General features: G+C 37.9%; 1 protein-coding gene across 2 annotated transcripts in view; it reads right to left on the bottom strand.

The window, feature by feature from the left end:
• Nucleotides 1-2,186: 2,186 nt before the first annotated feature.
• Nucleotides 2,187-24,026, bottom strand: part of arhgap9 (Rho GTPase activating protein 9) — a 41,994-nt gene continuing 20,154 nt past the window's right edge. Inside the window, exons 6-21 of one of the 2 annotated variants that reach the window (XM_017408932.3) lie at nucleotides 23,910-23,987; nucleotides 20,879-20,944; nucleotides 17,885-18,025; nucleotides 17,651-17,749; nucleotides 16,989-17,050; nucleotides 16,778-16,865; nucleotides 16,134-16,229; nucleotides 15,487-15,585; nucleotides 14,634-14,739; nucleotides 14,333-14,452; nucleotides 11,354-11,452; nucleotides 9,880-9,957; nucleotides 9,559-9,612; nucleotides 8,703-8,837; nucleotides 6,174-6,279; nucleotides 2,187-3,358 (exon numbers count right to left, since the gene is read on the bottom strand). In XM_017408932.3, the coding sequence (XP_017264421.1) occupies nucleotides 3,172-3,358; nucleotides 6,174-6,279; nucleotides 8,703-8,837; nucleotides 9,559-9,612; nucleotides 9,880-9,957; nucleotides 11,354-11,452; nucleotides 14,333-14,452; nucleotides 14,634-14,739; nucleotides 15,487-15,585; nucleotides 16,134-16,229; nucleotides 16,778-16,865; nucleotides 16,989-17,050; nucleotides 17,651-17,749; nucleotides 17,885-18,025; nucleotides 20,879-20,944; nucleotides 23,910-23,987 (1,614 nt within the window). In that variant the 3' untranslated portion in view covers nucleotides 2,187-3,171. The remainder of the gene's footprint in view (nucleotides 3,359-6,173; nucleotides 6,280-8,702; nucleotides 8,838-9,558; nucleotides 9,613-9,879; nucleotides 9,958-11,353; nucleotides 11,453-14,332; nucleotides 14,453-14,633; nucleotides 14,740-15,486; nucleotides 15,586-16,133; nucleotides 16,230-16,777; nucleotides 16,866-16,988; nucleotides 17,051-17,650; nucleotides 17,750-17,884; nucleotides 18,026-20,878; nucleotides 20,945-23,909; nucleotides 23,988-24,026) is intronic. The other variant, XM_017408933.3, reaches the window with a different exon arrangement.

Genomic DNA, 24,026 nt, shown 5'->3' on the forward strand with positions numbered 1-24,026 from the left:
CAGCTCTGATATTTGAGACTCCATGCTTTAGGTTAACAGTGGGCTGAGTAAACAAGCAGCTAACCGTAACATGAAAAGTAAAGTAGGATCAGAAAAGGTTTTTCGTGCCGTGCATCAGCAACGTTAACTATTCATGTTCAGTTTTGTCCTAGTTTTCTGGAACATGCAGTTTACCGGAGTACTGAGTGAAATTATAAATAGTGACATGCACCTTCTTCAGTCAGACGGAAACATCAGCGAACCTGAAACAGCTTTTTATGTTAGAAACGTGTCTGAATGGGTGCCGTGCTCGCTTAAGTTTCAATTCCCAGTAAAAGCTGGTAACTACAGGTGTAGATTGATGAGTTTTAGACAAACTTTTCCTGACTTCATTCAGCCTACACTTGATTGACAATGCAAATGATAAACATAAAGCTTATAAAAAATAGTCAGGTAGGAAACAGGATTTAAAATTTAAACCTGACAAAATGGAGCTAGACAAATTACATTTTCTGTCAAAATGCAGTGTGAATGCTGAGTGCTGACTGAGTGATGAAATGTAAGGAAGAAGCTGAAACTGAGTTGTTGAAACTGAAAAAAAGCAGAACACTAGCTAAAAGCTGAAATAAGCAAAACACTAGCTAAAATATAAAAGTAGCAAATTATTTGTTAATTAAGTTAAATATTTTCAAAAAGATATAAGTTTCAAAAACCAAAAGTCATAGCACTTATCTCCTCAATGAACTGAATGTTTTGATATATGAATGGCTAAAAGAGCACAAAGTATGCAGATGTAGCTAGATTGCAAAAAATAAAAATAAAAAACGTGTGAAAAAATAAACAGGAATACGGCAATCGCATGATAAAAAATAAACTTCAGCTTCACACTTTACTCTGCTCTGTTTCAAATACAGAGACTGTTTTATATATAAAAAAACATTCAAATCTACATCCCTGTAAGCATTTTTTTTCAGAGGTTTCATTTAAATTTAGTGACAATTTAATTAGTTTTGAGAGTTGTTTGGCTGCAAAAACATATAACAGATGTAAACCTTTCACAGCCTTCTGATTTACTCCTTTCCACAATCTTTGTAAATACTACTCAGACCGAAAACCATTTTGCTTCAGTGATGCAGCAAACAAAATAACCATGTACAGATGCAAAATGGTTTGGGATATAATGTAAGCTTATTACATCGGTCCAAGTGTCAAAAATGTGTTTTGGAAGGAAATTTTTTCCCAAAGTTAGCAGCACTGCTTTTGTTTGGTTCACATTTATTGATCTAGAAACAAGATTTCTGCAGCGGTTTAAATATCCAAATTTATAGTGGTGCCACTATAAAGACAGAAGGAATCAAACAGAATACAAAGAATGATGTAAGAGATTTTGACCCCAGCTGATTAAGAAGGAGTGTTTGATTGTGTCTGATTCTAATTTTAGTGGATGATTAGTGCCATCACACCAGAGTGGAATAAAATACATCATAGACCTCATTCTGCAGAAGTTTAATACCACAGGGGCTTTTATTGACACAAAAGTCCCTACAGTCTCACAGTTTTCAGCAAAAGCAAAACATACAGCACTGAATGTGCATGAAATATTAGATGCACTGCTCCTTTAAGGCTGAATGCATACATTTAATGTGACGTAAAGAGGTTCATGACAAAAGATTTTGATATGAACTGCACACACACACATTTAGATTAAATAAACAAGTGTGGTTTGTCTGTTCAAGCTGAAAATATTTGAGTCGATCAAACTTAAGGACATCTTTGGGAGTGAAAAACAAGATCAAGTTAAGATGACTCCTCATCAGTCACACAGCTTTCAATCAGCTCGAATGCCTTGAAACGTAACAAACACAAAAATGAAGGACTATATTTAATAAAAACTCCCCCTCTCCCCCCCCAGCAGTGCCTCCTTTCAGCTCTTTTTTGTCTTTTGCCAAACCCACAGTCAATATAAAATTACCCAAGCCACAGAGTGAGAGGGTTTCAAGGGGGGAAAATCCACATTTTTAGAACATATGTATTTCCAGTTCCCCTTTTGTTCTGTTATTAAAAGCAGCATTCACACCAATCACGGGGGACTCCGCCCGCCGAGCCTCCGAGGCCCACATACCTTCACACGTCTCCACTATCTGTCACGCAACGCGCCGCTTGCAACAAACAACCTGACATCTTGAGTGACAAAATACATCACATCAGTCTGTTCACATGCTTCTTTTATTGGAGGAGTTAACAATCAGGTAAATTAAAAAAAAAACACAAATTTAACCAACATCTCAAAGCAAATGTTTCGGTTTGAATTTGGCTAATATAGAATCTTTAGGTTGCACATCGTATATAAAGTGTTTCTAACTGACAAAGACAGCATTTCACATATTTACAACTTCATGGTTTTAAATTATTACAAGGAGTTTTCACTAATAAAATAGATTTAAAATTGTACATCAGTTGTTAGGGTGCACACTAACAGGTCACTAAAAAAGACAGTTTGCTGCCATGCTGGCACATTGCCCAGTCACCAAAACCACATTTTTATTTTTAGAGAATACTCTCAAATAAACCTCAAATCTGTTCAAAAAACTGGATCATGTCAGTGAAGGTGCAGGAAGCCTTGCAGAGGCAGATTATTTGCCTTCCTGTTTGCAGCGTTTCCACTGAGTCCGTTTGTCTTGACATTGAGTTTTCACAGTGAGATGGCTCTGCTAAGTTTTGTTTTAGCGCTACATTATTACACATCCCTCCCCCTGTTGCGTGGTGAATCACTGAAGAATACACTGGGCAGGCAGGAAGAAATTTATCACTTTTATGGCTTTTTTCTTCTTCTTTTATTCGCCCTGATCAAGTCTGAAACATCAAGGAGAAGTGACAAGGAGGCGTCTGTTCCAGCAGCGAGCCTCACCGGGGCTGAGCTCCACATCTGCGCTCAAAGGCTCCAGCACTGCAGCTAAAATTGGCTTGTTTTACTATTATTGTTTTAACATGGCTTTTTATGGAGGCCAGATGTCATGATTAGCAGCTTTCTTTTCCTAGTTCTTTTTACCACCATAATTATCTTTTGATGTGAAATCCATTTTACACCATATGAGCCTACAAGCTCTCGCTGCATTGCTTTATGCTGGAGTCTGATTTGGAGGAGCAGACTGAGCCGCCGCCGCCGCCGTCAACCTCCACGGCCTGAAAAGATCAAGAGGGGCCTCTTGTTCCGAAGATGTGGTCGAACTCGCTGAGGATGAGCTCCACCGCCTGGTTCTGATAAATCATGTTCACTGCCATGTTGCCGTTATCCCGCTCCGGGCGCATCAGCGTCGGCCCGAACACGATGCCGATGTTCTGGGTGGTCATTCTGTTGGTGTCTGAACGTTCCAACACTCTACGTAGCAAAGAAAAGCAGAAGATATAAGGTTAATGCCACCTTAAAGGTTAAAAATGAAACTAAAAACACTATAAATTGCTCTGAAAGATTTGAAATAGCTCTATTGTGTGAACTGGCAGCCTAGGCTGGTTCACCTTCTTGGTTCAGATCAGAGATAGATTGATTAATTGGCTGATATTGGCCACTTTTAAAAAAAATTGGCAATCAGCCATACATTTACATATTTATTCAATTACCAGTAGGAAAAGGGAGCTGCAGGAGCAGCTGCTACAACCAGCTGACTGCAGCCCACTATTTAGTTTTTCTATATATTGTTTTTTTTAAGTACACACATTCTTCTAAAGGCTGTTAAATATACATATTTTAAGTTAAACAATAAATGTTGTATTTTGTTAAATGAAAAACACATATTGACCAAAAACAAAATAACAAATCGAGGACAAAGTCTTATTGGTAAAGCTTGGAAAAGCTTCTGGATCTTTTATCACAATATAATTTCAAATTTCATTAAACACAGTGACTAAAACTAATAAAAACATAAACACTTTTACTTTTTATGTCTTACTGGGTAATTTTTAATTCTCTAAACCAAAAAAAACAAGAAAGAACCTCTAAGTATTTACTCCTTTAAAACCACCTTGGAGACAAGTGGCCAAATTAAGAAGATAAAATTGGAAGTGCGGGTTGTAGCGGTGCAACTTACCCCCACATATAAACTAAATTTAGTTAGAAAGACCTATATTTACATGACATCTCAATTTTTGTGAATGGTGCCTTGGGAACAAGAGTTCAAAGAAGTAAGATGTAGGAATGTGAACAGACAAATTTGGCCCATCCCACAAAAAATACATGTTTCCGTTAAAGTTTCCAGTAAACTGGCATCTGTCAGAGATATACTGTACACTTTCACAGGAAATAAAAATTCATCAAGCAGAAATAAAAAAGATAACATGTAATTTTAAAAAACCAACATGTCATTTATGCAGTTAAAAAAAACAAACATGGCAAAATTACCTGCAGAAATATCAACAACATTCTGAAGCTGGGATTTTGTGTCCAATATTTGAACCCTGACAGTGACAGCAGAACCAAATTGGAGAAAATTTATTGTTTGTTTTTGTTTTGCAACCTCAGAAGCCGAACATCTCACAGTGGTTTAAAAATCAGTGAATTCAAAATTTCGACAAATGTCCGAGCAGCAAACCGTGGATGACCCAACAGTCCGCTGACGCAAATGAACAAAGAAAGATGTTAGAGAGAAAAGAAATTAATGTTTGGTTTGCTCAAATTAGAGACCTGATCAAGATGCTGAGACTTCACCTGAGGAAAAAAAAATATGTTGGAGAAATTTCGATTAACTAGAAGTTTTCTTTTCTGGTCCAAAATTTAACCAACCTGTTTAAAAAAACAGGACGAGTACAACTTGAAGTCATGTTTTAGTTTGGCTGTAATTTCGACGTTGACCAGATTTTCTGAGTGATGATAGTCGTGAAATCCTGAACATTCCTCAGAGTTGACAGAATTAGACTTGCAACTGCGTTTCACCAACTATTGGCTAGACTTTGCTTGTTTTGCTGATCCTTGACATTTCCTTGAGGGCCACCATGAAGCTGACATTTGTGGCTTTAAGTAAAACATCTAAACCGTTGTTCAGGATGAGCTGATGAAGTGTTCATCATCATCATCAAATCAAACCTGTTTGTTGAATTCTTTAGGCCAAAAACCTGCAGCACTAAGAAAGACCCAACTTCAGACGTGCTTTGTGTTTAGTGCTACTTAGGAAATATTTGCAAGTTGACATGGCTCTAGGGATTGCAGGCATACACAGGGGATGACTGATGGGTTTTACACGGCAGATGTGTACTCCAAAATGTTCTAAATCTGCCGCCTGAATCCTCCTATGTTGGTGTATTTGAGTGTGTGTGTTACGAGCGGGGACTCAGGAATGGGTTAAAGCCACAGCATGAGGCATTCTTCTAAAAATGCCGTTCCCACCAAGCCACAGAAGAAGCCAGCAATTGCTCAAAACTTCCACATTAAAAAAGAGAAGAGGAAAAAAAAAGGGGGGGGAAAGGAGAGGGAAGAGAGAGAAAAAAAGACGTGAGCGAGGAAAAGAGGAAAAGAGAGAGGTTCCAGCGGTGGCGGTGGTGGTGTCGGTATGCCTTCCAGCAGACGAACCACAAGGCTCCCATGGGACCTTCGAGGCAGAGAGGAGAGGAGAGAAGAGCAAGAGGAAGGAAAGAAAAGGATGAGATGAAAAAGAGGATAGAGAGGAAGTGAGGAAGAGGAGACAGGGAGGAGAGCGAGAGGGGGGGGGGTGATTGAGTGGGGAGATAATAAATGAGAACCAGAATGAGCGCAGAAAGGAATGACACGCAAGAGAAAATGAGAGAAAGACAGAGAGCTGACAAATTCACGGGGTCCACCACACCCTGGCACAAACACGGGCCTCAGAACACGAACACTCACCCCTGGAGTGGAAGGAAAAACCATAGGCGGTAAAAAACACACATTTTATGTACTGTAAAAGGAACTGGCTCGCAGAACATCGTGCACCATTCATCTTCCGCCAGCCTTTTCATCTTCACAGTAACCCAAACTTAACAACAGTGATCCTGGCACACTGAGCGCTGCGGCCGAAGAACCGCTGACAGAGAAGAACAGAGACCCACGAGAGAACTGCCCCCTCTTGTGGTCGCATTATACAGGAACATTTAGGAGAGTCCACTGCGCTATCAGTGCTTTTTTGGGCTCATTACTTCCAAAATCTCTGCAATCTGAAGTGTGACTGAACACTGAGCCATCCCCTCACCGTCTGAGATGCCGGCACATGAACTTCAGCGTGTCGTGGTTTGGCAGAGGCATGTTGAGCACCAGACACTTCAGGCGATCCACTTTGTCCATGTAATCTGACATTTCTGCAACACAGATTAGGAGTCACCTCAGATCACAATCAATTATATCAGTTTTGTTCCATTTCCTGCACTCTATTATGCACTGAAGCCTGATTTACATATCTACAAGATAATATGAACTCTAAACTGCCACAGCAGAACACAATTATCAAATAAAATTAAGAAGAAAACTATTAAACGCCATCTATAATGATAAAAAAAGATGATTTATTTTATCTTTGTATCAAATTTTCCCCTTTGAGTGTCATGAAATGCTGCATTAAAAGGATGATTAATAGCACGTTGCACCAAATATATCAAGTGAGATCAGACAAAATTAAATACACTTAAAAAAAAACGCTTTCTTTTTCTTTTTTTTTTAACAGACAAAACCATGTAGCGCAAAGATACCAATTGATATGCGTGATGTGGTTCAATAAGATAAGACCATAAACTGAGAATTGAAAAACAATTACTGCTACAATGCTGCAGTATGAGGCTTGTTTGTTGTGATGAACAGAGATTAGAAACTGGAGTTTGGTACAACACACACACACACGCCTGCTGCTGAATATAATCTATTCATTTTACTCTAAACTTACATCACCGTGTTGTTTCAGCATTTTTAAAAAATGATTTGGGGATTTGTTTTTCAAAGATTTACAATTTGACAAATGTATTGTTGATTTTTTGCCTTTTTCTGTCACTCATAGAAAAACTAACAAACAAAAAACATTATTTTTGTTACCCAGCGGTGTGAAAATTTGAGTACTATATAATCATGTTTGAACAAGTGAAACAGCTAAATTGTAAAGATCTATACAACATTTTCTTTTCTTATTTGTAAAGTCATTCCTTCAGTCTAGAGTAGCTCAATCAATTCCAGCTTTTAGTGTAATAATGATAACTATCCTTCTTCCTGCTCTTAGAATTTATGTTTTTTTTTCTTAAGGGCACCATTTTCCTTTTATATTTATCTTCAGTTACCTACAGTATGTGGAATCTTGCCTGAAAGGGCAAATATATTTTTCACTCGTGTGTGTGTGTGTTGGTGTTTGTCTGCCATGTTTGCAAAATACTTCAGGAACTACCACCATTTAATGAAACTCTCATAAATTAATCATTCGACGTCCAGCTAAAACTGATTTTACTTTTGAAGTCAACCCATTTTAAGATGGCTGCCATAGCAAGATGACATCAGCGAGACAGAAATGGCTACAACTCGGTCGGTTCTAAAGATATTAAGCTAAAGTTGAATGTGGTAGTAGCTGAGTGTCATCTTTAACACATACTTTGAATGTTAGACATTTTGGGAGATCTCACAACATTTACAAGGTTTGATCAAAATGGCCACGACTCACCATAAGATGATCTTAATTTAAAACTCTCACGTGAAAGGCAGAGGGTGATATGCATTCCTCCTTTAATTTTTAATATGATAAACAGTAAACAAACCTAAGAGTTATCAACAAGTTTCTAAAAATATATAAATAGAACTAAATGGAATCACTGGTCACACGAGGGGTGTTTTATTTTATTGATTTATATTTTTATTTTTGCAGTTCAGGCTGTATGAGGAAGTCGCTGAAAGCGGTGAAATACTGCCACAAAAAAGGGGCTGAATTTGGGTAAAAAAACATTAAATAAGAAAAAAATCAAAGGATTTGACTTTCCTTTGGTTCTTTTTATTGCTCTTGTTATTTTGATCCTCATCGTGTGATTTACAACAGAAGACAGTCAGTGGAGATTATTATTGTTGTGCAGAAACATTGTTTTTTTTTAACTCTAAAGCTCACAATGTACTGAATATTTGCCACACTATGCATTAAATGTGTTGAAGGAGAGTCTGATGCCCACAGCATGAAAAAACAAACAAACTATTGCATAACTTTTCAATTTCATTTTGACCACAAGCTGACAAGGTGAAAGGTGTGAAAACCCCCCAATAACACAGAGAGACCTTTGCTCTGCTTGTGACTCAGAAGGAGAACAACGCTGTTTGTATTCAAAATGTCACAATATTAAAGTAAAAACAATGAAAAGGCTTCATATGCAGACGTCCTGGTGCTCTACAGATGTTTATAAAACTGACTTTTCAACTGCATCAGCCCACATATATTTAGCAAAATCTAACACATACAGAAAATTGTGTAAACAAGTGTCAGCTCAAATATAATGCAGATTATTTTTGCTGTTTGAAGCATTTATCAAGTAACTAATAAAGCATTACTTTTTCTTTCAGACTGACTGATTATTCTCACTTATTTGATATTTATACACTCAGTGCTAAACAAAAAGTTGAATTGAACTGAACTTGTTTTTTATCTCTGTAAAGTGCCTTGAGGTGCATTTTACTGTACATGAATGACGTGAAGTGACTTTAAGAATTTAGTTGATTGTTATAAAATAACCCATCCCAGAAAGGGGAGCTGAAGCTGATCACTCACTGACTGTCTCCACGATGTCGGTGAAGAATCCGTACGGCACAAGTGGCTCAGGAAGCTCGCGGAAGAAAAGTTTCAAAGCTCCTGTGACAACATGAACGTCCTCCCACTCGCTCTCGTCCAAATTCAGCTTCTCCTCTGAGACACGTGGGAGGAAGGGAAGAATCAGACAGTCAGAGTCAAAGGAAGTGAATGAAAGTTAAGAGAATATGAAAATAGTAAAAGAGTTTAGTTTAAACAGTGGAGACAGCATCATTTAACATGAATGTATTTCAGGGCTGAGGCGCAACAAGAAGGCTTCTAGCTGCAGAAATAACACACTGATGCAGACACACTTTAACCAATCAGGTGCTCTTGTTTTTTGACACACAGGCCTGACTATTGCTTCTCAAACTGAATCAAAGAGACAACCAGAATGATTTAATTTAATTTGATCTTGTGTCAACAAATTAATGGTATGAGGAAGCAGAATTTGTGTAACTGAGAAAGAGCAGTCAGACTGTAGTAAGAGCTTTTCGCAAGCTGCTGATTCCCTGCTTCGTCCACTTGGTGGCACCCACGGACCGCACGAGAACCCGCTGTACAACCTGCTGCACGTTATTACATCAGAAAACTTGAAGCACAGAAAGCCTGAAGGGACACACACATCAAGCAAATGGTATCACAACAACAACAAAAGGCGAAAACAAAATGCTACGCGGCGCTCGTCTGCGCGGCAGCTCGGCTCTGCTCTTCAGCTCTTTGGGTGGGCATTCTGGGGACTTTTGGATTGAGTTATTCACATTATGCAGCGACAAAAACAAGCAGGCCGAGTCAGGAGCGAAAGCGACTGTTTTCTTTCATCTGCCTCTGAATCTACCTTGTACAAACTCCGCTGGGAACATGAAACGGCCGTCAGTGGTCAGCGCTCGTTCTGCAAAAACCAACAGTTACTCAGGAGGCTTTCTGCTGCGTCTGCTTTATCAGAACAGATGTGTGTGTGGAGGGGGTGACAGATTGCAGTCAGGTATACAGTTCACTGTGTTGTGAAGGGAGATTTTCATTTCAAATAACTGTGATTTAAAGTAGCTGAGAAATAAGTCAAGATTCTACATTTCCTTCATTGATATTTTCCCCCTCTAATCTTATTTTGTTGACAGAAATAATTAAATTTTTGTTGTTTCCCCCCCTTTATGCTCACCGTGGTCCACCAGAATGCGAAGTTTCTGAATCACAGCCAGGTTTCCTGACACTCTGTAGATGCCGTCCGTATCCAGTCCTGCAACACAGAGCCGGTTTGACAGGAGCATCTCCACCGTCCCGTCACAACGTCCACATTTAGCTCTCACATGTTTAACTATTTACAGTTTGATGGTTTAAGGCGGATTTTAACACAGCCTGTGCTGATCTGATTGTTCTGCTGGACATGACAGGCAGCCACATTTTCTGTGAATCAATAATTCATGGTGCAAAGGAAGTCATGTTACGTAACTCCCTAAAGATGTGCGACAAACATGGAGCAAAAGCACAGTTTTAGCACTTTTAACAATCTAAAAAATACATCTCAAAACAAGGGGACATATGGTGTGATCGTATGACTACATATTTTTATTTTTTAAACTTCCTCTTAACATTTTGAACTTCCGTACTTCATCAAACTTCTACATAGTTTTATAAAGAAACAGAATTTCTTCTTTCTCCTCCCACATTAGTTTCTAAATTAGTTGTAAACTAAGCCAAACTACAAGCACTGACTATAAAAAAAAAGCACAATGAAAGCAAATGTTTAAGAGAAATGTGTTGTTCTTAGTTTCAACAAATCATGAAAAACATTAATCTGTGATCAGCAGTGGAAGTAAAATCTTGCAAAACATTAAAAATATCCTTATAAGTATTTATAATTACAGTAGAAAATAAGCAGAAAGCTTTAAAGCTATAGATTCAGACAAAACAAAAAACATGCACACTTTGTCGAGATTTGGATTGTTTTTGATTAATTTGATTATATAACTTCATTTGATTCCAGTTATTTGGAGGTCTTTGTAGAACTCAGGTACATTTGTTTTGATTATCTGTGACAAATTTAAAAAAAAAAAATCTTTAAAAACAGATAGAAATTCAGTTTTTACTTTTCAGACTTTTTGTAGATTGTAATTTCTCAATTATCAAGCAAATAAAACTTTATTAAATCTCCAGAATAAAGTATAATTTCTGTTACACTTGTAATTTGACAAAATTACGGTAAAAATTAAAAAATGGCTATTATCACACCTTGTTAAAAAGTTCAATCAAGATGCATTAGAATGACTTGATATTAACTATGGCTTGACATAATCATTTTTCAAAAACAGAATTTTAAGGCCTTAAACCTTGATTTTCCTTTCCCGTGTTAGATACTCACTGCTGCATTATTTCTAAACAAATCAATTGTTTCCCATTTATCTTCTCCTGCCTGGCAGCTGTCATAAGAACGCCTCTGAATTTCAGACTGTAGGTTTTGCCATTACAAAAATTTTCTGTTGATACGACTAAGATTTCTGTCAGAAATCTGTTAAAGTGGTGAGCTCAGACTCGCTGTCAGCTGATGCTCAGCACGGGTTCGCAGGGGGATTTCTCTTGTGTCCACATTTAGCAGCGATCCCATTCGCAGGGAGGCGTGTTTGCAGCGACTGTACCTCTCTTCTCCACAGCCTCGGTGCAGAGTCTGACGAAGCGAGGCACGGTGCTCCTCTCTCGCTCACAGAGCATCTCCAGACGACAGCCAAACACCTGATCTGAGGGGCGATAAGAGATGGACACAAACCCAGTGTTTATGGTTAGCTTAGAAGGGTTTCTTTTATGATGTAAGAGCGACAAGCTGAAGTTCATCTACTGACACGGAGTGTGTTCACTCTGAGAGAAGCCCGTCAGGTTTGACACAGTTCAGACGTGAAAGCTCACACTGAATGATGCAACTCACCCACTGTACTCTTTGGACTACAGGGTTACTCAAATGTGTGGCAACAGTATCCAGCTTTAATGATACAGCATATGTTTTTTAATGTAGTCATGAATACTGTAATTGTGTCTAGCTCAGCGGTGTCCGATCCTGGTCCTGGAGGGCCACTATCCTGCATGTTTTAGTTGTTTCTTCGTTTTTACATGTCTGATTTGACTGACTGAGTGATTAAAAGGCTTCTGTTGAACTTGAAGACCTGCTGAGGAGCAGAGAAACATCTAAAACATGCAGGGTAGAGGCCCTCCAGGACCAGGTTTGGGCACGACTGACCAGTTTAATGCATGTATTTGTTTTCTAATATGATGTGCTTTGATAGAGATTTTCAGGTGCCTCACCATTCATCTGCACTGCCTTAATGTTTTAATAAAAAGAGAAATCTTGTCCTTAATGAGAATGAATTTGGGGCCACATCTCTAATAATCCTTTTTGCCTGCCGCCGTGAGGCAAATGCAGAGAGTTATGCTTTTGTCTGTGTTTGTGTCCGATACCAAAATATCTCTGAACTTGCAGAAAATAATTGCTGGGTATATCTCTTCAGCTAATTAACTTTAGGAGTCTGCCACAGCCAAATGAATTTAAAAACATGAAAATGGCTACAACTCAGTCATGTTTACAGATACTGAGCTAAAGTTTGGTGTGGTAGTAGCCGAGACTGATCCCCAACACATATTCTAAGTGCTAACAGATTGCTTTAGATTGCTGTTTAAAATTTTGCCCTTAAATATTTGGATTAAACTCTGTTTGTTAGCAAAATATCTCATGGACCACTAGACAGATTTTAATGAAATTTTCAGGTAATAAACAGTGGCTGTACATCTAAAGTTTATTAACTTTTGGAGCCAATCCCAATTAAGATGGCTGCACAAGCTAACCAACATTAGCCAACATAAAAAAAGACTCTTAGTCAGTTAAGGTCTGATGCGGCAGTTGCTGAAAGTCTTTCACAATATTCTCTGAGCACGACATCTCGCAATAACACATGAGACTGCATATAACGTTATTTTTAAGGCTCGACCAAAATGGTGACAACTCTGCTATTTCTCAACAAAAGATAAACTCATATACATAATCTTAAAATCTAAAAATTGCATCCTGGTCCATCATTGTAGTTTGAAGGTTTAAGACAATTTATAATTAAACAAGAGCAAAAAACATCCCAAAATCAGAGCTCCTAATTTGCAGCTGTGTGTTTCTTACAGGGCTGCAGTTTTAACACATCTGATCCTGTGGATTTTAAATGTCATGACTTCATTTTAATTCTGTGTAACACTGGTGTGAAATTCTGTCATTGAATGTGTATGAGTTTTTGAACTTTTGCAATATCCTGTTTTTTACTGGGTCAGAATGTAGCAAGATCGACATGGATGAAAAACTGAAGGGTTTGATTAAAGAACTGAGAATAAAGACAGTGCTATAGTAGGAATAAAAAAACAAAAAGGCAGAGCAGTTTGAGGTGAAACTAAATACATCAGGATGCAACCAAATAACACCCAAACACACACACACACACACACACACACACACACACACACACACACACACACACACAAAGATCTAACAGAGAAAATAAAAGAAACAGGGAAGCTTCTGCACTAAAGAAGGATGAGAAGTGACAATGAATTAAAACCAGGTGCAGAGAGAAAAGCAAAAATTAAAACGAAGTGAAATAAACCAAGTAACAGAAAAAAACTGAAAAAAGGAACTATTTTACACAAAATATTTCTGATTTTGTTATAGAGATTGTGGTTTCAAACTGGCCCAAAAGCTCATACAGTTGTTCAGTAAAGAAAGATTTTGTGAAAAAAAAAAAAAAAATTATTTATTTGAAAATGTCAGTAAAAGATGATGGTAAAAGAAACTTGAATAAACCACATGGATAGTTTCAGCAGATAGCCAAACTGATAGCTAAAAAAAAACATTTTAGTAGCTTTGGTGCAGAATGAAAAGCTTGAAATAAAAAGATGTAAGTCTTGTTTCATCAGTAGATGTGCTGATAGCAACACTCATTTATGTGTTTATTATTGAATTCTCTGTTCGACCATTTTATCTTTCTTTTTCAAAGAATAACTGCAGTGTAGGCAGTTCTTTCTTTGGAACAACTTCTCCTGCAGGAGTTTCCTCCATTTAATCTGAGAGGTTGTGCATGTGCATTTGTAAAAGAGTTAAAATGAGCTTTCCACCTCTGAGGAGACCTATGATTGACAAAAGTATTCCTTTATGTTGTAAACTGTCCAAAATCTAAAAACGAAGCCCAAAGCAGGCTCAGAGGTTCAGTCTCCTCTGACACAATTTGAGTTATAGTTTGTTAAAAGGTTATTAAAGAATTTTTTGCCAAAGGATAAAAAACATTAGTGCCCACTCTAGCTTTAAAAATGATGAATAAATGATGCTTTATTAGTAGTGTGGGAAAAAAAGTTACTTACTAAACAAATGAGGAGGATTGCGTCACATATTCACCAGGGAATGTCGCATCACTGCAGGATAAATGCTGACATTTCCTGCCTGCCTTCATAACTTTAATCTATTTCACTTAAATAGCAAAATTTGCTTAAATAAATAAATAAATTGAAATCTTGTCAAAAGTTTCTGCTGTAGGAGGATCGTCTTGTAGCCATGATTCACCACGTCCACAGCTGGAGAAATGAGGAGTCTTTACCTTTAATGAGGCCTTTCTCCTGGAGGGCCTGCAGAGGAGGCCTCTTCAGGATCAGCTTCTTCAGCCGGGTCTTCACTCGCTTCCTTTCTGTGTTTTCCAGGTTGGACGCGGAACGAGGGACTGCAGAGGGAGGAAAAGAGGAGGCGTTGGAGAGGGGAGACAAGAAAGAGCTGGACAGCGAAATGAAGGGATGATCTGCCACGGGAGCGGAGCTAAAATATAAGTGGGCTGGATGGAGGAGATGATGGAGGGCAGGATGAAAAGGCAGGAAGGAGACTGTAACAAAGTGATGATGACTTACGAGAGTTTCTCCTCTCATCCTCGTCGCCGCTCTGGTCCAGCATCTCCACGCTGCCGGCTCTCCTCAGAGAGTACTGAAGCACATTGTCTAATGGATTTTCACGGTCCTACAAAACACGTAAAGCAGATTAGGACTTCAGATTAAACTTTTAAATAAACTTTTATCTTATCTATCTATCAGCTTTATCTTATTCATCTGTCCCTTTAGCTGAATTTACTAAACATATTCAAGGACGCACCTGAGAGGATAAAATATTGCAGTTAAACAAATAAAAAAAAAGGTTTTAACGGGTTTTAAGGAGAAGAGAGAACAGAACATGTGAGACTGGAGTGAATGGAGGCACAGAACTGAGAGAACATATCTGCATATAAAATATTACGTTAGTTTTAAAAGTCTATGAAGCTGCTTTTGCTTGACAATTGTAGCATACTGAGGGTAAATCAATAAAAGGAAAATGAGATGAATGGATTTTTAAATGTCTTAAACACAAAAACGGGTGAAAATCTGTCTGAAGCATGAATGTTCTGGATATTAAGAGTACACAAAATAAAAGCAGCCTGAAATCAATCTTTACAATAAAATACCCATCTAATTATTAGAGAACATTAAATGATTCAATGATTCAGGTTTTTAAATGTCTATTTTATTCCAATAGTCTTGTAATACTTAACACGGAGACACAAACTACTTTTTTGTGAGTTTAAAACCCAAAGACTTTAAGCAAACTAGACAACAAAGTCGCCAACAGTCTGCATGTTTAAAAGTTTGGATACTGAGGGGGGAACCAGCTGTAACCACATATAGAGAAGTGGTGTACTGTAAGTTCATGTTTCTTTCAGTGTGTGTGCCTCACCAGCCTGTCGATGACATTCTTGATGGTGTTGTACCACTCTTTGATAAGAGATTCTGTCTCTGACTGCAGCAGGAACTCATTGCCAGTGACTGTCCTCAGCTAAAAAACAAACATTTTTGTCATTTTGATGCATTGTATACTAACGACAAACTGCCTCAGCACTTTATTTATGGCCAAAGTTAGCAGGAATAAAGTTTTTAGGACACATAGTGTTTTGATGTTTAAAATCACAACCAGATCATTTTAAAAATCACTTCTTTATCCGAAATATGAGTCACTGAGGAGAGATTCTGAGTCTTACTTCCCTCACTGATAAGAACCATTTTATTGTAGAAATTACATTTTTATCCTTTAAGCATTTTCATTTCTAAACACACCAAACAAACTAACAATTAAACCTTAAAACAAATAAAATGGACATTGAAATTTACATTCACTGCACATGTGGTATATAATGAAAAAGTCAAGAAATGTTTATATATTTTTTATACCACACATCTCCTTTCAGTTGTGTGATATTTGCCCCAAATTTGTGTTGGCTGTTCCATAAGAAAAATATCTCAACTCTAGCATGAAAGGTATTAGGCAAATATGCATTCCTTCAAGTAAAGCCAGGTCTTTATTGATTTAATGCTTTTGTTTCGTACCTTGCAGACATTTTTCTTGCTGGACAGGTCGTTGGCCCAGTTCAGTTGCGCTCCTCTTAAGTCCACGCTGCTCTCCGGACGACTGTTTCCTGGTTTCTGTGTTTGATCAACATGCACACAAAACACAATTTGTCACTTTCTCCCTGCTCTGCTGACATGCTCGGCCCACATATGTCCCTAAAAGTAGATGCATTAAATAAAAACACATGTATTTGGAGCAACATTTTTGCCCCATTTGATCTATGATTACACAGATCAGTATATACTTAACACAACACCTACAACAGACAGGTGTCGCCAGAGATGATGGGCGTCATTTAGCTGAAAGACCAGTGATAACAACGTGATGGGCAAGAAATGCGAAGATTTGTGTTTTTTTTTCTCTTTAAATTAATTTATTAAAGGCTACTGATTCTTGTGAAATAATAATAATTAAAAAATTAGGTTCTGTTTAAATAAATCTTAGTTCAACCTGCATGTAACTTACTTTTTCAAATCAAAGCATAACACAAACATCAAGATATTTGCTTTTGTATATTAGTTACTCATTTATTCTCTTATCGTGACTAAAAATAACAGAAATTGTTTTGCTATACAACTCCCGGAGTAAAATCACGGAGCACAGAGGTTGTCTGAGCTCTTACCCAGCTGGAAGGTGTTTGTGATTTTGGATCTTTAAAGAAAACCAGACTGTTCCCGACTAACACCACCCAGGATGGACTCCAGTTCTTCCTGCAACACCACAGAAACACATGTTCTGGTTAGTATTCAGCCCAGAGAGTGACAAATGTCTGATTTTATTTACAAAAATTAATTAAAACTAAAATTCTTTGTCGGTCACAAATGCAGCTTCACCTCAGTTTTCTGCCTCCTTCTGCAATCTTCGTCTTGTTCAAGAGGCCAGCTTTTTCCAGCTCCTTGAACCACAAAAAACAAAACAAAAAAACAACTCAAAAACGTTCAGTACTGACCAATATTCATATTATCACATGAACGCAACGACTTAAAACATGTGAAGCTGTAAGGACATGTTTAAATATTATCAGTTATAAGACAATTTTCCTCAGAGAAATATACCGCATCCTGAGTAAAGCCATTTAACTTGACTGTTGCATCATTCAAAAAAAAAAAAACTAGCAGGAGGGGAACGGCTCTGAAATCTCCCACTGCGGTATGGCCCCATTTAAGGTGCGAGACATTTATTACTCACTTTGAAGCTATACTGTAAATGTTAGTTACAGTAAATGAAAGCAAAGAAGAATGTATTGCAGGTAAAAATGTGAAATATCCAACCACAGTACAAAGATATGTGTGTTTGTTTAGAAAGTCTGGCACATCTGATGGCGAATGCTTGATTTATTTTATTTTATTTTAGGCAGTGAAAAAAGTATAACATAATAATAAGTATGACAACCTAGTGGTGGATAATTTATAACATTTTGGACACCACACGATCAATAACTAGCTGAAGCGATGACTGTAAAAGTGTCACATTTTTAAAGCAGCATCCTTCTCACCGGCGTGCAGCCTTCACTGTCTGGAGAGCTCACAGGAGACGGAGGCTCAACGACGATGTTAGTTACACTGTGGGAGTAATCGCTGTGCTGCTGAACCAGCTGCAAGACAAAGAGAGCATCGTCTGAGTTTCAGTACCTATGTACCAAAATTTGTCGTTTTTGTGTAATTTCCTCCTCCACGTTGTACAGTTAATGAGTGTGTGTACATCTTTAGGTGTGCCCTTTGAAGGATACCTGGCCATTCTCAATCATGGACTGTGAGTGGCTGCGCTGCTGCTTGCTGTCATGCAGGGGTGAAGACTTGTGGCACTGGACTTCTGTATTACTAAACACCAACGTGCTCAGGGTGTCAGAGGAGACGGCACGCTGCATGCTCTTTAAGGTTAAATAGTCAGGAAAAGGTGGAAAAGACAAGCAAAAAAAAAATTTAAGAAAAATGGGTGGTTTCATGTTTGTGGCATGAAAAGATAATACAGTTCTATCTGAGAAAACGTTTGCTTTCTTCTGAATCAATGAACACACACAAAAAAAAACGCAGAAGACACATTTTATCAACATGAGGGAGTTTAACGTTTTAATACTAAACAGAAGAAAGGAGAAAAATAAACGTGTGGCTCTTCCCAAAATTTAGCATGCTGTTAGCACGCAAAAAGCTCAATATGGAGATCTGCTCCGCAGCATCTGTCTAATAGAAACCAACAAGCAGCCAAAGCTTATAAGATCAGTTTACTAATTCTAATTGCATTTATGCCATAAAACTTCATCTTTCATAGTAAATACTGTATATGTTGTAACACCTTTATCACCTGAAGTTAATGCGATAATTGACCCCACCAGCAGGACAAATAACACAGAAACAGCTCTAATGAAAGTTTCTAACAATCTCCTTACAGACTAGGACAATTAACCTGTGTCTATATATGTCCTTTTGGATAACAGTGTTGCATTTAGTATGATAAACCATCTGAATATGATAAAGGGATTAACAAAACCACACAAGTCCTGTTTAAGTTACATTTCTCTAATAATTGTAAACAACTTGTCAGATTTAGTTATGGAGTTCTGCAGGGTTCTGTGCTTGAACCAACACTTTTTATTTACACATATGCATCTATTAGGTTACGTTATAGACAACTTGGCATACATTTTTGTTGCCATGCAGATAACATTCACCTTTTCTTATCCATAAAGTCTAAAACTAATCAACAAGTTAGACCACAAGTATTGGTCTTACAAATAGAAAGAGCTGCACTGCAATCCTGATGATTTTTTTTTTACTTGTAACACAAGCACCACCAGATCACATATAGTTTTCATCAATGTCCTCAAACTTCCACATGAAGTAAGTTTCAAGGACAACCCGTCCCAAAGTGATGCACAAAAACCACTTTGTACCTTTACTTTTAGGTTAGACAGTAGTGAGTCTCTGAAAACCCTCCAGCTGATCTAAAATGCTGCAGGGAGAGTTTTGATGGGAATTAGCAGGAGAGATCATAATTCTCCGGTTTTCACCAGTTGCTACCTGCAAAATCTAGATCGTAATTCCAAATTTTTCATCATACGTATGAAGCTATAAAGAAGTGCTATTGTATATCAAAGGTTGAATAGTTTTGTCGCTTTTAGACAGCAGGTTTACTTTTGTTTTTCAAAAGTGGAACAGAAGAGAAAGAGTTCAGCTATGAAGCGCCTTTCCTGTAGAATCAGGACAAGGTGAGGCAGATGTCCACAGCCTGCTGGAGACGCTTGAAAAAGATTTTATTTTTTAAAAAGACCTTAAAAAAAGAGACATCCTCTCCAGTGTTGCTCTTCATCCCATGAATGCCTAAGATTGGAGTTTTTCAATCAAATTGAAATTGAATAATACGCACAGGTTTCATTAAATCACTTCTTTCCTATAGCCACTATAAGATCACCATTTTCTTGTACTGGACTGAATCAAACTAGACTGAATTCTATTATTTAATTGTATTTTCTTGTCCTTGTTTACTTCCTCAGTAAAATACCCTGAGATGACTTTTGTTGAGAACCGTGTAATAAACTGGATTAAAATTCAATTCTGCTTTATCTCTTACAAAGCTCACTGCTGTTTATCCAACCAGTTTTATTATCCACTTCGGTTTTCTCTGCAGAGCTGCAGCCATTATGGAACCATCTGTTCAGTCAGATTAGGTTTCAAAGAGGTTGAACATTTTTAAAAATAATTTGTTTTTTACGGAAGAACGACAATGCAGACATGTCTAGACTGAACCCTTTGCAATGACAGATGGAGACAAGCTGGTTTACAGAGGAGGTAGTGTGTAGAGTCGGACACACACTGATGCACAGCATATCCACACTTGACATGGTGAGTTTTTCATGCCTCCAATTCCAGGCCTGTACATGCAACTGTGTAAGATTGCACACACATGCAGAAACTTAAACAACTTCAACTGTTTATGCATCAAAAGCCACAGTTAGGCTCCCGATCCCTGTATCCTAGTTTTAACAATCAGACTAAAGATTCTTACTAAAGCTTGCATCTCTTCATGCAAGGAGGATTAGCTCCAAGAGCCAAATCTGCTGTTCTTTTGTGGGGGAGTTTCTGCAAAGAGCAGGCCTTTAAAAACACTTTAAACCAAGTGTACCCACACCCCACTGTGACGCAACATGTTGCAGTAAGAACCGCTTGGGTAACAGCCTTTCTTTTTGCACCATGAGTTGCTGTTTCACCACTATAATATGCATAAATGCTGATGGCTGAAAATCTAATGAGCATAGCTGGCATTCCTTTAATGTGTTCTACAGTAATACAGTGAAGATGCAGGTTTTGCAAATTTTAAATACTTGAGTTCTTTGATTTTCATGGGGTAAATGCCATCTATCAAAAGCCCTTTGAGCAACAATAAAACTCAGGATTAGCTACACAGCCAGGCACGCAAACAAAAGAAACAATGAAAGGGGTTGTTGGCTAAAGGTTTCTTTTTTGTCTGTGTGTAGGAGGTAGATATCATATGTGACATAAGGGCAGGATTTTATCTGATGATCTCAAGCCAGCAAACAAAGTCACCAAAGTTTTGTGATGTCACATTTTGTTAAGCAAATGCATTCTGCTATGGAGGAAGAATATGTAAAACTGGAAAAGAGAGCTTTGGCGTTGACTTTTTTTTTATCAAGGTGAGAGCCAAGGTGAAATGATTAGATGCCTTCTGGTGACAAAAGAGTGCATCAGATGGAAAAAAAATGTCTTACCTGGGTCATCTGCCAGCCACTGTCAGAATTTTTCTGGTGGCTCCCAAAGGGGAAATCAGGTGACACCTAGAGAAAAAGAGAAGACAGGAGAACAAAGACAGGAAACACATATCAGTAGACTTTTTTATATTTAAGTCAGGATTAGGATAAACCCCTTTCTTTTTCTGTGGACCTGACCTAAAAAAAAGATTTTAAAAAACTGTTGTTAAGTTTCTTTTGCCAGATTGTGTGAAAATTGAATACTTTTTCAACAGTAAGTTGTGCCCCTCGTGGCATAAATTTGGACCAATTTCTCACCTATGTTAAAAAACAGGATGTTGACACATATGCCAAATCAGATAAGAGGCTGGGGGTTCAAACTCACACCAGCACTGAAACTACTTTTTTGCCCTCTAACATCCTGCCAGCTTTGACTCACAACGTCCACAGCTCAGAGTACACTCACTTCTACGTGTTCATCTGAAGGTAAAGGGAGGTAGTTGCTGCTCTGTAAGAGCGAAACTTGACTTGACTCAAACATCGTTTTATGCTGTTTAACAGTCAGATAAAGCGAATCAGGTCCCACTCCAATAACGGCAGAGAATGAAAAGAGCGTCACGGATAAATAAATAACAAAGAAGGAAATCAAAATGAACTCACAGCGAAGGTGCTCATTATGACCGCTCACCCTGTCATAAACTTCAGGTCAACTAAAAGTTGTCTGTCGTCTTTAACTCTTCAGTCCCCTGCGGTTTTGTGTCATGATGCACGCTTTAGCCTGACTGCAAAAGTGAAAAAACATGCATCTCTCCGTCTGGTTCCAGCCCCTGTCTACTTCCCCATTCTAGAGGGAAGCTGCCTTTATCGCCCTATGCAGTCAATCTCATGTACAGCAGCATGTGAGGGAGGTGTGAGCTCAAATGAATCATCATGCGTACTTGGTTTGCATTGCCACATCAACCACTGTCCAACTATTTTTGTTTGCTTGAACTGTGCTCACTGCAGGAAGACACGTTTAGATCCTTCGGCAGTGAAAGAAAAACTGATCTGGTACAATTTGGACTTTAAGCTTTAATTGTGTAAAAATAAAATGATTGAAATGGCAATGATGTATTAGTGTTGGAGGATTGTTCTTATCGAAAAGTAGTGACAAACTGAGTCAAGAATTTCAAAAGAAATGATGAGGATCATCAGTAAAAATTCCTTTTTCACTTCTCCACCAATCAAACTCAGCCAAAAACTTTTGAAAATTCTCACAAAAAACAGGTAAACCCCACCCATATTTATAAACTTGAAAACCACTTATAACCATTTATAAACTTGGTCCTCCAGGCATCATGGTTCCTGTTAACTACAGGATGAGTTACTTTAGAGCATACAGCAACCTGAAAACAATTTCCTCTCTTATGGGCTTTTGCTGCTTTATAAACATCCATTATTTTCTCTCAGAGAAGCACAAGGCTCCTTACATGTAAGGCAATATTTAAGGACACAAGAAGTTTTAAAACATTGACATTTGCATGACCTCACCTTTCCTACTGACCAACAGAAGGTTTAAGGTGCTAAAAAGATCATTGTAAGCCTTAAAGTTTTCCCCTTTGAATGTGTACAAAACAAATAAAACACAGTAATCTTGAAAACAGCTGTCACCTAAAGTTTTGTGCTATTTAAAGATCAGTTCCACCTCTGCTTAAGCAATAACTCACAGACACAGAAATGATGAGTAGAGCGGTCGGAATGAACTAGTTGTTAGTGGTAGCTGAATATGACAGGCAGAAGTCAAAATGGAAAGAGTCACAAAGTCATTTTCAAAAATAAAAAAATCTATCTAATCTAATTTAAAATGGCCCATGTGGTTTTTAACACCTGGTTCATAAACCAGTGAGGTATGCAGTTTGCATTATGCATCGTGTACCACAGAATAAAAACTGACACATATAGGTCAACAGAACGTGTCTCAAGCTGACGTGATGGGGGGGATCACTGCTTTGATCAGTCGAGTACTTTTTTTGATGAACAACATTAAATTTGAAACAGTGATGCAACGCTGAGGCAACATAGCTTTCAGATGTAAAATGCTTATCTGGAGCAATCTGGATCATACAGCTTGTGTTGATTTACTTTGCAGATGCCATCACTGATTTGGTGAATGGATCAATTTCAGTCACAGACTACAGTCTTCAAATATTTAAAACAACATAATCCATATTTAAGAGGCAGAAAACACGCTTGTAGAATTAAACTTATTAAAAAGTAATCTTGATGACACAATAAAGATTTTTTTTTTTTTGCTACAGGGGCAAATTGAAGCTGTGGGAGCAGTTTTAATTTGCTGGGAAAATTTAGTAAATAGTTTAGGTTGAGTTTTGCAGTGCTGCTGATGTAAAACACTCTGTGTTTGTGGCCACAATGGTTCTGCTTATCTCCATCAGCTCAGGAGGCATTAGCTTGTTGTTAAGTTCAGAGATGAGCACCACAAAAACATCATCAGAGAGGACAGGAAGTGTGTGTCAGAGGGCAGTGATTCGGTCAGTAAACGATCCAGAAGGATCTAATCTCCCTTTTTAATCTGGAAACGTGCAGCGTTTCTGTTGCTTTAGTTTAGAGGACAGAAACTACCAGGAGGCAGTGACACAATAAATTCACATGGGACAGGTGTACAGGGTATGTGTGTGTGTATGGGTGTGTGTGAGTTTGTTTCACTGTGGTTCATGCTGTCTCTGTTTACAGATGTCAAAGCACGGCTGTTTGTAGAAAAAATGCAACACTGAAAATATACACTAAAGAAAGAGCAATAAGGTAAAAATTTGAAACCCTGAAGACACTTCCGAAAAGCAAAATTATTATTATTATTATTATTTTCAAACATTAAATGGCACACACAGCAAGAGCAACTTGAATTCAACTTTGATAATACATTTCTTTTTACAGTAATGGGGATTTTACTATTATTTAGTAAACTATTATTTAGTTCACTGAAGCAATGAAATAACATAAAACCGGATCAGTAAGGTTAAATTTTACACCCTCTTTAAAACGACAGACCACTTACCCTGTGCGTGTTTCCAGACAGAGGCAAAGACAGATGGCTGGTGTTTCGGGGTAACGTCTGACTTTGTACCGGACTGGCCTGCACAAAACACAAACACGGAGAAAATCCATTAAAAGA

The sequence above is a fragment of the Kryptolebias marmoratus genome, linkage group LG4 (genome assembly GCF_001649575.2).
Source record: "Kryptolebias marmoratus isolate JLee-2015 linkage group LG4, ASM164957v2, whole genome shotgun sequence".
In the NCBI taxonomy this organism is placed as follows: Eukaryota; Metazoa; Chordata; class Actinopteri; order Cyprinodontiformes; family Rivulidae; genus Kryptolebias; species Kryptolebias marmoratus.